At 43.2% G+C, this 16,581-nt stretch overlaps 1 protein-coding gene across 1 annotated transcript in view; it reads left to right on the forward strand.

The window, feature by feature from the left end:
• Nucleotides 1-3,827: 3,827 nt before the first annotated feature.
• Nucleotides 3,828-16,581, forward strand: part of LOC116500175 (butyrophilin subfamily 1 member A1-like) — a 30,193-nt gene continuing 17,439 nt past the window's right edge. Inside the window, exons 1-2 of the mRNA XM_032205091.1 lie at nucleotides 3,828-3,924; nucleotides 5,676-5,747. Coding sequence (XP_032060982.1) covers nucleotides 3,828-3,924; nucleotides 5,676-5,747 — 169 coding nt within the window. The remainder of the gene's footprint in view (nucleotides 3,925-5,675; nucleotides 5,748-16,581) is intronic.

Raw genomic sequence — 16,581 nt, forward strand, 5'->3', positions numbered from 1 at the left:
TAAGGAAACACAAGAAATGATATGCACAGATTTTGGGGAAAAATAACATCCCTTCCCATAGTCTAAGCCTTCTGCTGTGGACTGGAAGATCTTCTGTGGGTAAGTTGCTCGCAGGAGTAGAGCCCACATGGGTGCAGTTCTCTCTGCAGACATCCATCCCACCTGGGATGTTCCCAAGGAAGACCGCAGGCAAGAGGAATGGGATCCGGCATACTTACTTGAAGGCTCAAAATCCATTCTAAGGTCTTGGACACTCGAAGATATTTCCTTGTGTCCTGGGTGTTGTATTCATATAAAAAGACAGAAAAGAGGAAATTAGCAAAGACCTTTTCCTAAGGAAGTAGAAGAAATTATATGCGCAGCTTTTGGGGAAAAATCTGGGGGAAAAAGAGAGTTTATGTCTAGTGGAAGAAGGGACTGGCTACTCAGGGAGAGTATAATGCAGTTGCCAGCTCTTTCTAAGAGCAGCAGTTTTATGATACCACGGTGGTCCCTTAGGCATGACAGACCTCCACAGGTTCCACCTATTTGCATGTCCCACAACAGCTACCTGCCCAGAAATAGCAGCACGTGCAGAAACACATTTGGGACGGGCTGAGGATGCCCGAGCCCTGTGTGCCCACTGAGCTAGAACTGTCTGCATTGCACAGGGGAGACACCACCTCTCCCAAAGTGTGGCCAGAGAGGTGGAAATCTCTGGACAAGCCCTTATGAAGATGCTGTTTCTGAGAAAGCTGGCTGCACTGGACACCTTCCCAGCTCTAAAGAATAAACTGTGGAGCCACATGTGGGGATCTGAGAAAGGATGGGACTCTGGGAGGCAGAGGAAGGGACCTAGCAATGCTCTTCTAATTCATCCCAAGACAAGAGCACTGCTCCTAGCCTCTCTGCCTGCCTTTGCCACCAGACAGAATGCATGAGGACAGGCTCTCACCGGCATGGGGAGTTTTCGTTCTTCTGCCTCGGACTGCCAGCTGAGGAGCTGCAGAGCTAGCACCTGCAAAGAGTGTAGGGTGAAAATATTCCATTGCTTCCCTTAGCAGAGGAAGACCTGGCCTGGTGCCTTGCCCTCCTCATCACAGGGAAGTTCCACAAAGGGTTGAGACAGTCCTCCTTACCATACAGCAGTGGAGGGAAATCTCACAATGACCTGTTAACACCCTCCCCCCTCACCTCCCCCATCAGCATCATCTTCCTCTGAGCCCATTGTTTGAAAGTCCTTCTCTCCCAAACACAGCAATACACTCTGATGTAGAAGGACGTGCTTGACGTTAAAGAGGTGTGGCCCTAGGATCAAATTAATCCCTTCCCAGAGTCCAAGACTTCTGCTGTGGACTGGAAGATCCTTTTTGGGTAAGCTGCTGAGAGAAGTAAACCTCACATGCCTGCAGTTCTCTATGCAGTGATCCATCTTACCCAAGATGTACTCAAGGAGGACCATGAGCAAGAGGAATGGAGTCCTGTGTACTTACTTGGAGGCTCAAAATTCATCCTAAGGTCTTGAACACTCTGAGACATTTTCTTGCCTCCTGGATAGAATATTTAAATGAAAAGACAGAAAAGAGGAAATTTAGCAAAGACCTTTCCCTAAGGAAACACAACAAATGATATGCACAGATTTTGGGGAAAAAAACATCCCTTCCCATAGTCTAAGCCTTCTGCTGTGGACTGGAAGATCTTCTGTGGGTAAGTTGCTCACAGGAGTAGAGCCCACATGGGTGCAGTTCTCTCTGTAGACATCCATCCCACCTGGGATGTTCCCAAGGAAGACCGCAGGCAAGAGGAATGGGATCCAGCATACTTACTTGAAGGCTCAAAATCCATTCTAAGGTCTTGGACACTCGAAGATATTTCCTTGTGTCCTGGGCATTGTATTCATTTGAAAGACAGAAAAGAGGAAATTAGCAAAGACCTTTTCCTAAGGAAGTAGAAGAAATGATATGCACAGCTTTTGGGAAAGAACACATCACGTAGGCAGCACAAAAAACATGGTGTCCTGTGAACCAAGGGCCTGATAAGAGCACTGTGGGTTTGCACCAATGTATCCTGCTGTGGAGTCCCATTCATGTTCTCAGGGCCATGAGGCTGTCTAAACTGCCCCAGAGCCCATCTAAACTGCCTCACAGCCCAAGTGCAGCATCCCATGGTCTTTGCTGGGAAGGTTTCAGAGAGCACATTCTGACCCTTCCACTCCTCCCAACCCACATAGGGATTGCTCTGCTTTGTCCCATCTCCTCTCAGCAGGTAAAAGGCAACTGGACTTCATGGCCTGGAAGGTTCTGGAGGAGTTTGTTGCATTTGTCCAGCCTTGGATTGGGACTTAGGTTTTTGCCTTTTTCACCAAGTGACATAGTTGTTCAGGGTGGGAAGGACCTTGGAAGGTCTCTAGCAGTGTCTGCTGCTGAATACAGCGTCTACCCTACACTTAGAAGTGTAACACTAACAAGTCCTCCACTAAACCATATCACTAAGTTCAACATCTAAACATCTTTTAAAGACCTCCAGGGATGGTGACTCCACCACTTCCCTGAGCAGCCCATTCCAATGCCTAACAACCCTCTCAGTAAAGAAGTTCTTCCTAATATCCAACCTAAAACACCCCTGGCACAACTTTCGCCTGTTCCCCATCATCCTGTTACTAGGCACATGGGAGAATAGACAAACCCCCACCACACTACTGCCTCCTTTAATGTACTTATAAAGAGTGATAAGGTCGCCCCTGAGCCTCTTTTTCTCCAGGCTGAACAAACCCAGCTCCCTCAGCTGCTCCTCGTAGTGCTTGTTCTCCAAACACCTCACCAGCTTTGTCACCCTTCTCTGGACTCACTCAAGCACCTCAATGTCCTTCTTGTAGCGAGGGGCCCAAAACTGAACACAGTACTCGAGGTGCGGCCTCACCAGAGCCAAGTACAGGGGGACAAACACTTCCCTAGCCCTGCTGGCCACACTGCTTCTTAGACAAGTCAGGTTGCTATTGGCCTTCTTGGCCTCCTGAGCACACTGCTGCCTCATATTCAGCTGTCTATCCACCAATACTCCCAGGTCCTTCTCTGCCTGGCAGCTTTCCAACCACTCATCTCCCAGCCTGTAGCTCTCCTTGGGGTTATTGTTCCCCAGGTGCAGGACCTGGCACTTGGCCTTGTTGAACTTCATAGAGTTGACCTCATCCCATCAGTCCAGCCTATCCAGGTCCTCCTGCAGAGCCTTCCTACCCTCGAGCAGATTGACACACACACCTAACTTGGTGTCATCTGTGAACTTACTGAGAGTGCACTTGATATCCTCATCCAGATCATCGATCAAGATATTAAAGAGGACTGGCCCTAGTACTGAGCCCTGGGGAACTAGTGACCAGCCTCCAGCTGGATTTGACTCCATTCACCACAACTCTTTGGGTCGAGCTATCCAGCCAGTTCTTAACCCTACGAAGCATACACCAGTCCAAGCCACGAGCAGCCAGTTTCTTGAAGAGAATGCTGTGGGAAACGGTGTCAAAAGCCTTACTGAATTCAAGGTAGACCACATCCACAGCCTTTCCCTCATCCACCCAGCGTGTCACTTTGTCATAGAAGGAGATCAGGTTCATCAAGCAGGACCTGCCTTTCATAAACCCATGAGGACTGGGCCTGATCTCCTGGTTCCCCTTTAAGTGCCGTGTGATGACACTCAAGATAATCTGCTCTATGAGTTTTCCTGGCACTGAGGTCAAACTGACAGGCCTATAGTCTCCTGGGTCTGCCCTCCAGCCCTTCTTATAGATGAGCATCACGTTTGCTAGCCGCCAGTCAACTGGGACCTCCCCTGATAGCTAGGACTGCTGATAAATGATGGAAAATGGCTTGACCAGCTCCTCCGCCAGTTCTCTCAGTATCCTTGGTTGGATTCTTTCTGGCCCCATCGACTTGCGCACATCCAAGTGCCGTAGTAGGTTGCCAACTGTTTCCTCATGGATAATGAGGGCCACATTCTGCTCCCCATCCCCTTCCACCAGTTCAGGGTACTGGGTATCCAGAGAGCAACTGGTTTTGCTGCTAAAGACTTAGGCAAAGAAGGCATTAAGCACCACAGCCTTTTCCTCATCTTTTGTAACTAAGTTCCCCCCTGCATCCAGTAAAGGCTGGAGATTCTCCTTAGTCCTCCTTTTTGTGTTGATGTATTTATAAAAACATTTTTTATTGTCTTTAACGACAGTAGCCAGATTGAGCTCCAGATGAGCTTTGGCCTTCCTAATTTTGTCCCTGCACAGCCTCACAACATCCTTATAGTCCTCCTGACTAGCCCGCCCTCTTTTGCAAGGATTATAAACCCTCTTTTTTCTCCTAAGCTCAAGCCACAACTCTCTGTTCAGCCAGGCTGGTCTTCTTCTGTGCTGGCTTGTCTTTGGGCACGTGGGGACAGACTGCTTCTGAGCCATTAAGATTTCCTTCTTGAAGATTGCCCAGCCTTCCTGGACTCCTCTGCCCTTCAGAATCACCTCACAAGGGACTCTACCAACCAGTGTCCTGAACAGTTCAAAGTCAGCCCTCCAGAAGTCCAAGACTGCAGTTTTACTGATCCCCTTCCTGACTTCACCAAGAATGGAGAACTCTACCATTTCGTGGTCACTCTGACCAATACAGTTCACAACCACCACATCTCCTACCAGTCCTTCTCTGTTTATGAACAGAAGGTCTAGCAGGGCACCTCCCCTGGTAGGCTCACTAACCATCAGGAAGCTATCTTCCACGCTCTCCAGAACCCTCCTAGACTGCTTCCTTTGGGCTGTGTTGTGCTTCCAGGATATATCTGGGAAGTTGAAGTCCCCCACGAGAACAAGCGCTGACGATTTCGCAGCTTCTGCCAGCTGCCTGTAGAATTCCGTGTCCATCCCCTCATCCTGGTTCGGCGGGGTCTATAACAGACCCCCACCAGGGTGCTTCCTTTGTTGGCCTTCTCGCTGATCTTAACCCATAGGGATTCAACCTTATCATTCCCAGCCTCAAGTTCCACAACATCAAAACTCTCTCTGATATAGAGAGCCACACCACCACCCCTTCCGTGCTGCCTGTCCCTTCTGAAGAGCCTATAGCCAGACATTTCAGCCCTCCAGTCATGAGAGTGGTCCCACCACATTTCCATGATGGCAACCAAGTCGTAGCCTGCCTGCCTGCACCTTAGAGCACAGGAATGGGAATGGGGGGTTGGTCAGTTCATAGACTTTATTTCCATTGATTCTTTTTCCACACAGTGTTCCACTTCAGTGTGGGGTCCCTTGCGAACAATGCAGTCCTTCCAAAACTGCTCCACCATGAATCCTCTCCATGGCCTTCAGCTTCCATTATGTGGAACTGGCTGGAACCGGCTCTGTCTTACACAAGGCAGAGACACTGGTCTCATTCCTCAGAGGCCACCCTTGCATCCACTGCTACCCTCAGCCCCACCAAAGCCTTCCCAAATAAAACCAATACATTATCTTACACAGTCAAAGGAGAAAGGTATCTTCCATTGGAGACTCAGAGCAACAAGCTAAGGAGGTGCTCTGAAGATAATTCTGACCAATCATTCTGAAGGGAGAAATAGGGATCTGTTTGTTACTGTGGAGGAGTCCTGCTCATGGCACACCTGATTGCTGTGCTCTGCTCTTCATCTCTCTCCCAGTCATCTTTCCTGTTGCTGTCTGCTTGTCTTCTCTTTAGCTTTCTTTGGAAAGTGCAATGATGAAAAAGAGAAGGACTTTGTCCAGGAGTTAGTGAATTACAGGAAGGACTGTTAGGTGTCAGCAGAGTCACTGCCTTGAACGTGCTAAAGGCAATGAGAAAGTGGAGGTGCTAACAGTGAGAAAAGATACATATAAATGTTTGTGAAAGTGAATGTATTTGTGTGTGCCTTAGTGTCATGTCTGAGCTCTGAATTCCTGATAAGTACTTTGTGGTATCCATGCAACCTGCAGGGGATGCAGGAACTTTGGATTCTATGAGACATTTCCTAAAATACACCACTTATTTGTCATAACATCCATTTGCTACACAATAAAGGCAGCATTGTACTCCACCCAGTTACAACATCAAATGGGAAGGCAAATTTTAAAGAAAGCCAGTCCCAGAGGACAGTACAGTCCCACAGGATGCAATTGCAGAAGCTTCCTTGATACAAAGAACAAGTGATGGAAATGTACAATGTATGCATATGAGTAAACACATAAGACACAAGGCAGCAGCCCACAAGTGTGGTTTTATCAAAGGGAGGAAAAGGAACCCTGAAGAGGAGCCCCCAGAGTCCTGCTGTGCCTACTTCAAGCTGATCTACATCCCTCACTGTACACCTTTGGCTGAGCTGACTAGCTCTCCTCTAAAATGCAAGCTAAACTGAACAGCACACATGTAGATCACCCCAGCCTTGGCTACTGAAATGCTTGTCTACCGTTTATGCCAGCATTGGTGTTTGAAGTAGGAATGCGTTCCTTGGAAGGGAATCCTGTTCTGGGTTGTGTAACACCACTAGCTTAACTATCTGGATTTCTGGTGTCTGGGAGATGTTGGTGATGCCCTTCATCATCTGTCCCTGCTCTTCTCCAGCAGTTGCCAATTGAGGGCCCGGGTCTCACTAAGTACTGACTCAGACCTGCCAAGCCTGTAAGGGAGTCTCCAGTAACCAAGGGGATCCCAAAAGATGCCAGACAGCCAGGTAGAGATGTGAACTGCACCCTATAGGTGAGGTAGTGGCTCTGCTTGCTCGAGCATATAAACTTCTGCACGTTGTCCCAGGAAGGACACCCTGTGCAACTATGAACTCCAAGTGACTCAGCCCCCGTGGAAGGACGCTCAGTCCTAGCAGTGAATCTTTAAGTCCCAGGCCTGGAGACATACATCCTCCTCTCTCAGGGCAATAAATGCCCAAAGTTACCATGCTGGGAAAGAGCACCACAGAGGTAAGATGCTTCCCATCTCAGTACTTCTGAGAGCAACAGAAATTACCACAAACAGCTGAGAAAAAGACCTGAAAGGAACATTATGGAAACACAGTTTTAAGCGCAGTATTCCTTCTTCAGCAACCAGAGCACCCACCCTGAGCAAGTGAAACTTTTCTACCAGCTGAACTGGCACTTGGAGGGAGAAATCCCTTGTGAGAAATGGAGCAAAGAATTGTTCTCCTCATTGATTTTGCAGATAAGACTTGCCATATCTTACTTTTTCTCATGGCTAAACAACTTATGATAGCAACTGTGTGTACTTCTGGTTGTCTTTTTTTTCACCCCAGAACAATACATTTCTCAAACCTGAATTTCAAAATGTCCTGAAATCCTATTGGTTGAAATATGTATTTATATATAATTACATACATATAAAATATATATATTATATTAAAAATATCATGCTTTTATATGACTAACAAAACTCTATTCCTTTAAGCTGCTTTCTTATTTGTTTATTTTCTTTTCGAAACAATGAAGGTAACCTAGAACACTATGCTTTCACAGATTTTTTCCTAGCAACAGTACAATAGAGTGATACATTCTTAAAGAATGACTGTAGATATATACAAAAATGTGTTAACGTACCTTCAGAGAAACCTCATCTCATCTGTGTCTCTTCTGAACTGACTGGCTTTCACTTGCAGTAAGATGGCACAGTTACGGGCAGCCTTCAGTGCCCTTGGACTTTATACAGTTACAGGAAAGAGGGCTTTAAAAAAATGTTGCACTAGGCCTTTCACTAACAGGCAGAAGAGTTTTTATGACCCTTTGAAATCTCAACCTTGCATAAGATTTAGCATTGTGCCTTTCTTTAATGAATGCCTCCAAGTAATCTGAGGAAGAAAGGTTGCAGGACATACATGATGTGTGTGGTTGGAGTTATCTTTGATATGCCTCTGGTACAGATAACATAAGAATGGGTCCTACATGGCGAAGGCTGGTCCCTAGCAGAAAGACAGCTGTATTTTCAGGAATGGATTACCCTGCTGATTTCACAGTAGGAGACAATTTATTGTAAAGGAACCCCTTTATTGTGCATTTTTAGGGATGCTTCTGTAGGCCAGATCGAGCCATATCTGACTTTTTCTATTGTTTCCTTTACAGAACATTGTAGGACATTAAGTGGTGAATGGGACCTTTTAGATTCAGAATAAGTTGGGAATCAGGTTTAAGAAACATTGTCTTGCCCATGAAATAGTGATTTCTAGTAGTAGCATGCCAGCAACCATGTTCTAGAATTTTTCTCTAAATAACAGAATCAAAGAATCATATAATCATTAAGGTTGGAAACGACTTCCAAGATCATCTGGTCCAACCAGCCCCTATCACCAATATCACCCACTAAACCATGTCCCTAAGCACGATGTCCAACCTTTCTTTAAATACCCTTAAGGACAGTGACTCCACCACATCCCTGGGCAACCTGTTCCAAAGCCTAACTATTCTTTCTGAGAAGTGTCTCCTAATTTCCAACCTGAACCTCCTCTGGTACAACTTGAGGCCATACCTTCTTGTCCTATCACTAGCACTCCAAGAAGTTTGTCCTCCTCTGAAACTGACAAGAGTTCCCACTAGTAAGGTTTTATAGCCCTACCTGAAATCTACTTTATTGCCATATATTGCCATATATATTGCCTCCTCTTGATAAGCTATTTAAAGTACAAAAGTCATTTTAAAGTCTTATCACAATTTCTTGGATTATTTTTTATGGCCTTTTCTTGTGAATTTTATGAAATATTAACTTGTGTTGTGGTTTAACCCAGCAGAGAGCTAAGTACCACACAACTGTTTGCTCACTCCCCCCCTCTCCCCCCTCCCCCCAGTGGTGAAACAGGGGAGAGAATCTGGAAAAAGAATTGCAAAACTCACAAGCTGAGATAAAGTTTAGTAGGAAACAATAAGGAGGAAAAAAAAAAATGAAAGAAAATAATACAGAAAACAAATGCTCAACCAGTTCCTAAGCATCAGCAGCACGCTTGGAAAACTCCCCTAAGATTTTATTGTTCAACATGATGTTATGAAAAATTCTTTTGGTTACTTTGGATCATCTGTCTTGATTCTGTCCCCTTCATCTTCTTGTGCATCCTCAGACTCCTCATGGGCAGGGCAGTATGAAAAGCCAAGAATTCCTTGACTTAGTCTAAGCACTGCTCAGCAACAACTAAAAGAACACCATACCAGCTACTAGGAAGGAAATTAACTCTATCTAGACAGATTTGGTTTCAAGAGTTCTACTTAGTGTCTCATTACTTCTGCATTTCTGGCTGTCATCTGTACCCTATGGGACAACTTCCTTCACTAGATCACTCTGCATGAGGCAGATAGCAGAATAATAGTAAAGGGATTCTGACTGCATGCTGCTTCATAGAACAGGCTTTACAGGAAGCTACTCTTTCAGGACTCTTTCAGGACTTTCATAGTCTGATGGGAAAGAGGAACATGGATGCCTGGTGAGGGAAACACATTTCTGGGTGTATGCAGTTTTATGAGGGTTAGAGTGCTAGTAGCAAAAGGAAATTTATCTAAATGCACCTGAAGAATTTTTTTTGTTTTAGGTGAGATTGGATTGTTTATTTGTTCTTTTCTTCTAGTTTGTGTTTCTAGGTGATATTTTGTGTGATTCATCTAGTCTCTATTCATTTGCTGCTTGCCTACTAGAACTTGTTGCATTTCAAACCCATGGCCAAGGTTTTCTCTAAGGGATGTCAAACTGCTGGCAATTGCCTTGATCTGAGTTTTCAACACTGAAAGAGGATCGTGGGATTGTGTTTTGAGATGTTGGTGGATACTTATAAATTTATGATCCAGTAAATTCTTCATTTCATCTTGACTGGATCTAATCTCAGCCATTATGTGTTCTTTGATATTCTTTCCTAAGAGTAAGTAACAAATCACAATTAACAATTGGTAACCTTGTGGTTATTGGAAGTTATTAGAAACATACATGTATATTGAAAATAAGAAGTAGAAAGATAATATCTGACTAAGATTTTATGCATATTGTTCTGAAAACACTACAGATGTGGTAGAAGGGGCTGAATTCCCTGGTTTTTCCCAGCCCAATGAACACAGAAAATGCAATTAATAGAGCTCAGAATGATAGGAATTACTAAAATGCTTAATATTTCAGCTAGTCACAGAGAATACATGTATAATAAACTCTCCATTTTCATCATAAGGGAGTTGAATACATGACTAGATTTCTCAAAAAAACAAAACAAAACAAACAAACAAACAAACAAAAACACTAATATGTGAAGATTCCCTGAATCTAGGTAAGAAGGCAAGTTCACAAATTCAGGTTTATTCTTGAATAAACCTCTGGATACAAGACAAGACCCAACAGCTGAAGTGACATGACATTCAAATGGTGAGTTTCCTCCCTTACTTGCCCCCATCAGCCATCCCGTTCAGGGTCTCTCTTTCATCAGCTCCCTGTAGCTGAATAGCTGTCCAAAATCAAGTCTGGATTTCTCTTGGTAAGTTCAGAGTTACTTTCCTCCCTTTATAAAGATCTTTATAACAGGAAGTAATCCACCTGGTCTGTTCACGTGAGAAGAAACAGAGGAAGCTCTTTACTGTGGTTTTCTTTTCCCATTCTTCTCCAGAATAAGTAGTGTTCACTTGAACTCAGTAACCAGAGTGCTTCCCTTCCCCATAAATGTACAAAGCTCCCCTCCCCCCCAAAACAAAACAAAATAAAACAAAACAAAACTGGAATGTCCTTTTTACCTTGATTGGTCAGAAGACTAGTACTGACTGGTATAGGTGTCCTCCTAGATCTGATGCTCCTTTTCTCATGGGTGAATTGGAAATTGGAGGGCATCTTGGCCACAGTGACCATGAAGTAGTTGAGTTTAAAATCTTTGCTGATAGGAAGAAATTGCCACCAAAACTTCAATTGATTAGGGGAGAGCAGACTTCAGGCTGCTCAGGGAACTGGTTAGTAACATTCCCTGTGAAACTGGTTTTGATGACATCAAGGTCCAACAGTGCTAGTCACTTTTGAAGGACCACCTCTTAAAAGCACAGAAACAGACAATTCCAAAATCTCAAAATTTAATCAGGCAGGGCAGAAAGTCATCTTGGCAGGGCAGGTATCTTCTTCTAGAGCTTAGGTAGAAAAAGAAAGCACATGACCACTAGAAGCATGGACAGGTGACATGGAAGGACTACAGAGATTCTGTTTGCTGTTCTAAGGAGGAAATTAATACAGCCAAGGCTCAGTTAGAGTTGAAGCTGACCAGTACTGTGAAAAGAAAAGAAAAGGTTTTTAAAACCTTAAGAAAAGGTTTTTAAAAAAATATATATATCAACAGCAGAAGGAGGACCAGAGTAAACATTTGTCCATTACCTGTGAGGATGTTCACCTCACAAACAGGGACACAGACAAAACAGAGACATTTAATGCCTTCTTCGTATCTGTCTTCAAGATTGACGATGAGCACTGGTACCCCAGGTGCTTTGAATTGGAGGACCATGACTGTGAAAATGATAAACTTCCAGCCAGCACTAAGCTTCTGTTGGATTTTCTGCTCCAGATGAATGTGTGTAAGTCTATATGTCCTGATGGGATTCATCCTAGGGTATACAAAGAGCTTGCTGATGTCATTACAAAACCTCTCTCAATTATTTGTCAATTTGTCCTGTGAATCTGGAAAGGTCCCCGTTGACTAGCAGCTGGAAAACATTGTTCAAATTTTCAAGAAGGACAAGATAGAAGACCCTGGTCTTCTATCTATTACAGGCCCATCAGTCTCACTTCAGTACCTATTAAAATTATAGAGAAGATTATTCTGGGAGTTACTGAAAAAAAAATTGAATGACGACACAATCATTGGTCATAGGCAACAAAGACTCATGAGGGGAGAGACCTATTTAATTAATTTAATTTTCTTTTATGACAAGGTTACCCATATAGTTGACCAAGGGATGCCATTTTATGTATTTTTTTTCTAAGCAAAGCTTTAGATATTATCTCTCAAAGGACCCTTCTGGACAAAATGTCCAGGTGTATGAGCAATTGGCTGATGGGTTGGGCTCAAAGCATTATAGTAAAAAGGGTAACATCAAATTGGTGGACAGCTATTAATGGGGTTCCGCAGGGCTCAATTTTAGGGCCAGTAGTCTTAAACGTTTTCGTGAATGATCTAGGTATCTGCCCCCTTCAGTGTGGATATCTATTCTGGTGTGGTTGTCCACAGGCTGAAGGGACACCTGCTCCACTATGGTCCTCTTCACAAGCTGCAGTGCGGTACCTGCTCCACTGTAGTCCTCCCTATAGGCTGCAGTGGAAATCTCTGCTCTGGGGCATGGAACACCTCCTCCCCCTCCTTCTTTGATGACCTTGCTGTCTACAGAGCAGTTTCTCTCATTTATTTTCTTCATTCCTACCTGTCATACAGCATTTTGTCCTTTCTTAAATATATTTTCCCAGAGGTGCCACCAGCTTGACTGATTGATTCATCTTTCTCCAGCAGTGGGTCCATTTTGAAGACTGCTGTACCCAGCTGTGCTCAACATGGGGGCAGCCCTTCACTTTTTCCCAAAGAGATCACCCCTGCAGCCCCCCAGCTACTAAATCCTTGCCACAGACACCCAATACACACAGAAAGGAAGATTTTTTTATTCTTCTACAATTACCTGTCATGTTATACCAGTCTTCTCGATTTTATTTCTAGCAGCAAGTGAGAGGCATTTATTGTCCTTTTCCCATTAGTGCAGAATTGCTCCTCCTACTTCATCCTGGAACATGAGTCATCTCTTTTCTTCCTGATTTTTTTAGTAATGGGCGGTTGAGAAGTTTCTGCTGATAGGTAAGAGCACGAGACTTTTAAAGGCTAAAAAAGAAGCACAATTAAAACAGCAAAATAATATATTCTAGATGCTGTTTTGTTCAAGTATATTCTCTTTACTACTTCACAAGATATATCTTGGGATTGTTATAATGATAAGAAATATAGTAGAAGATATCTTAGCGTTATTAAGGAAAGAGTGTTTTGATAACTAAACCTCTGAGTATTTATATAAGTTAATCATGTATTGTTTTGAGATTTATATTGTAGTTTATATTATTTTATTTAATTGAACTACTACTTTGTAAACATATGTAGTGTTCTGATGTGAATGATTGAAAACGTAACATACTCTGTTTTGGAATGGTAAAAATCTGTTAAAATGATCATAATATAAGTGTAAACATTTATCGTAACAAGGAATTAAGGATTGCAGGAGAAATGTGCAAAGATATGGAATGACAGATACATATTTTGCTGTTTTCATACTTTTTTATTCTTGAATGATTTAGACATAGATGTTAATACTCTGTCCTTCAAATGGGGTAATATGGAAAGAGCTTGTAAGTGCAAACTTGCAATCAGAATGTGGATTAATGTGCATTTTCATATTTCAGTTTATCTTTTGTAACATGCAGCTTGTCACAACTTTGTTGGTTGGAAAAGAAAAGGGAGGTGACTTACATGGGGACTCATTATTCTCTAACCTCACTTTTGAGTGATTAGAACAGTATCTTGTGTTTTCCTGCACTGTAGTTGAATTGCCTCCCTCTTATACTCTGCGTATTTTGAGCAAATGCTGGACTCATGAAGCCATGATATATTCCCCAGGTGCTTCCTTACAACACTCAGTTTCATTGCCCTCTTTTACTGCACTTCAGTGGTTCACAGTGGTCAAGGACAAGAGTACAAGCCTTTTGGAATTATGATGGCTTGCAGGTGCAAGGTAACACACACACAGAGATAAGGAATGGGGTATGCTGGGAGACACAGGCTGATTGATTTTGAAAGGCTATGAGAGGAAGTGAAAAAAAAAAAAAGGAGTGCCTGGTGGTAGTTAAGTCACAACAGACTAGAACTGTATGCACAAATGAGGTCCTGTGTTGCAACTCCACAACTGTGTGGAATGCATTTATTGTCTGAAGTCTTCTGAGATGGGACCCTGGAGAAGTTTCTAAGGAGGTTATGGAAGAACCAGACTAGGCCATCATTCCCTCTCTCAGTTATGTATAGACTACACATGCTAGTCTGTTACAAAGTGAAAGCAGGATGTCATGTCCACTTTCAGGATGTGTTCTTACATTGTGCCTCTTGCACCAGGATGTGACATACCACTGTACAAACAAAGTAGGTGGGGAAGTATTGATATACAGCCCAGTTTCCTAAAAAGAACACAAGAGCAGGTGCTCTTGCATACATTGAACGAGAGCCCAGCAATGTAAGTAGAGGGCTGATAGAGGGCATTCTCCACTCCTGGCCTGACATAAAAATAAGTTTTAAGTTGAAAGTTACTATGCCCCATAAAAGGGATAGTTAGGAAACTGATGGACAGCAATTCCCTCAGATACAGTGAGCTATGAGCTGTGGAAGCACAATTCCCCCTTTGTCCAAATAACCCAACAATGCCACAGGGTCTGAAGACAGCAGGCAGAGCCACGTGCTGCTGGTGGAGTCCATCAGCAGCCCTACACAAGGCAAAGTGATGAATCAGTTGTAGGATCCATTTAAGGGGTACAGTCAGGAGCAAGATGGAGACGGGGCTAGAGACAAGCTCCAATATGAGTCCAAAATCTATTCAGGACACAAGGTCCAAAGTCTGTCAAGGAGGGAGAGGTAGGCACAGGCCTGTGGTCCATGACACAAACTTAAATGAATTTCCAAGAGCAATGAGCAGAGAGTGTGGTTAGAAGTGAGGGTGGTCAGGGTTGTGAAGGTTCCTTAGTGCACTTAGGCACTGACAATGACAAAACTGACAATGCCATGTGATCAGCTCAATTCTTTGTGCCGAGAGAGCAGGCAAGAAGGACCCCAGTGGTTACACAGTATGACGCTGGCTGGAGAGACAAGAGGGTCAGTCTGTGCTCCCCTGTTGCTCATGGATTTTACCATAGGCTAGTACAGATCTGAAAGAGTCAATGTAACAGGGACAAGATTTGTCTGCAATTTATACCAAAATAAAATAATACTCAGCTACAATGAGGGCAAAACTAGATTAGTTCTAAGAGCTGTATATTTTGTTTGCTCTGTTTAGAAGTAAAGAAATATATTCTAAACATTCCCTGAGAAATTGTTAAACCTTCACCTCAGGGAATATAGTTGTACTATAGAGCAGTTCTATGGTTTTCAAGTCCATCCTTGACAAAGCAAAAAACGCTTCCAGGCAGTGGCCTAAATGCTATTCCCATCCCAAGAGGGAAAATTCAACAGAGTTTCATCAAAAATTAAATGTATTTAAATCTTTCATGAAGCCCATCTTGTGGTTTAAGCCCAAGTCAGAACTATGTAAGGCAGTAATAATCAACATGGCTAGAAATATGATCACAAAGAGCTTAGCTAGGAGGGAAAGATTTTTCCAACCTGCATGCAATTCTTTGACTGCTGTTTCTTTATTGTCTGTTGGAAAATGCTTGAATAGATGAGGGGGGAAAGGCCTATATTAGAGCCGTAAGGAATTTTCTTTATGTGGCCTCTGTTCAAGTCACACATTTTTCACTTAGGAAAATATCATCAGGAAGTGTGCAGGATATTTCCCACTTACGATATACACAGCATCCTCTGGTTTGCCACCTCCACTTATCACCCTGCTAAATAACTTCCACCCAGGATGCCAAACATCTGTGCTCACTGGTCCATCTCTTCTTCCCAAGACTCCCCTCCCCAAAAGTTATCCAGTCAGATAGTGCCTGTACATGCAAAAGAAAAGTGAAGATTTCTGTGCCTTGTTTGAGAAAGTGTTTCTGTTTTAGTGAGATTATGTTTCTTTTTTCTTTTTCTTTTTTTTTTTTTTTATTCATTTCAGGAATTCTTTCTCATGGTACATCAGCCATTTCCAGAATTCTTAGCAAGTTAACTTGATCGACATTATATTTTTGGAAGTTTTTCAGAACGTGTGCTAAGAAATGAATCTCAGAGCAGTCCTGTTCTTAGCTCTTCCAAAATGTTTTTTAATTTCAAAGTGGTTTACAGGTAAGAAAATCCTTACTATATCTAGCAATTCACTTTAGCTACAGAATAGAAATAAATATGATGAATTATATGAAAGATCAGTACATTTAATGAAATGAAGAAAACAGGATCCATGGAGGAAGCTGGAACACAGAAGAAAAAAACCTTCCCTTTCCCCTTTTCCCTCCATTTGTAGAAAAATGACAGTACCACCAAGTTAGACATATTTTTTTTTGTGGACTATTTTAGTTGCTGATCACGAAGGGGTTGTTGTTCAGGGTGAAAAGTCCCTCACAGAAACAATTACTGAAACCTAACTTTGGTGTAGATGGATAATCCCGATTACTCTGGTCTGAGATGCCAGTCCCTGCCTGAGTCACCTTTAGGACATTTGTTTTAATCCCATGCCTGGCACTGCATGGCCAGGAGTTGGCTCCAAGTTGTTCTGCTCATGTCTTATGCATGGCTTAATATTTGGTTCAGCTAGCCAATTTCCTAAGTTATCACACTTGCACTTTCATTCATGCACCCATTCCCTGAAGGAATAAAGGTACTGTAGACCCTGTGTAATGTCTGGCAACTCCCAAGTGTGGAATAACATTGGCCATCTCAGATGAGGTGAGACATGACAGTCCTGCTCTGGAGTGTTGGCTATCTCAGGGAGATAAT

The sequence above is a fragment of the Aythya fuligula genome, chromosome 32, assembly GCF_009819795.1.
Source record: "Aythya fuligula isolate bAytFul2 chromosome 32, bAytFul2.pri, whole genome shotgun sequence".
Lineage (NCBI taxonomy): Eukaryota > Metazoa > Chordata > Aves > Anseriformes > Anatidae > Aythya > Aythya fuligula.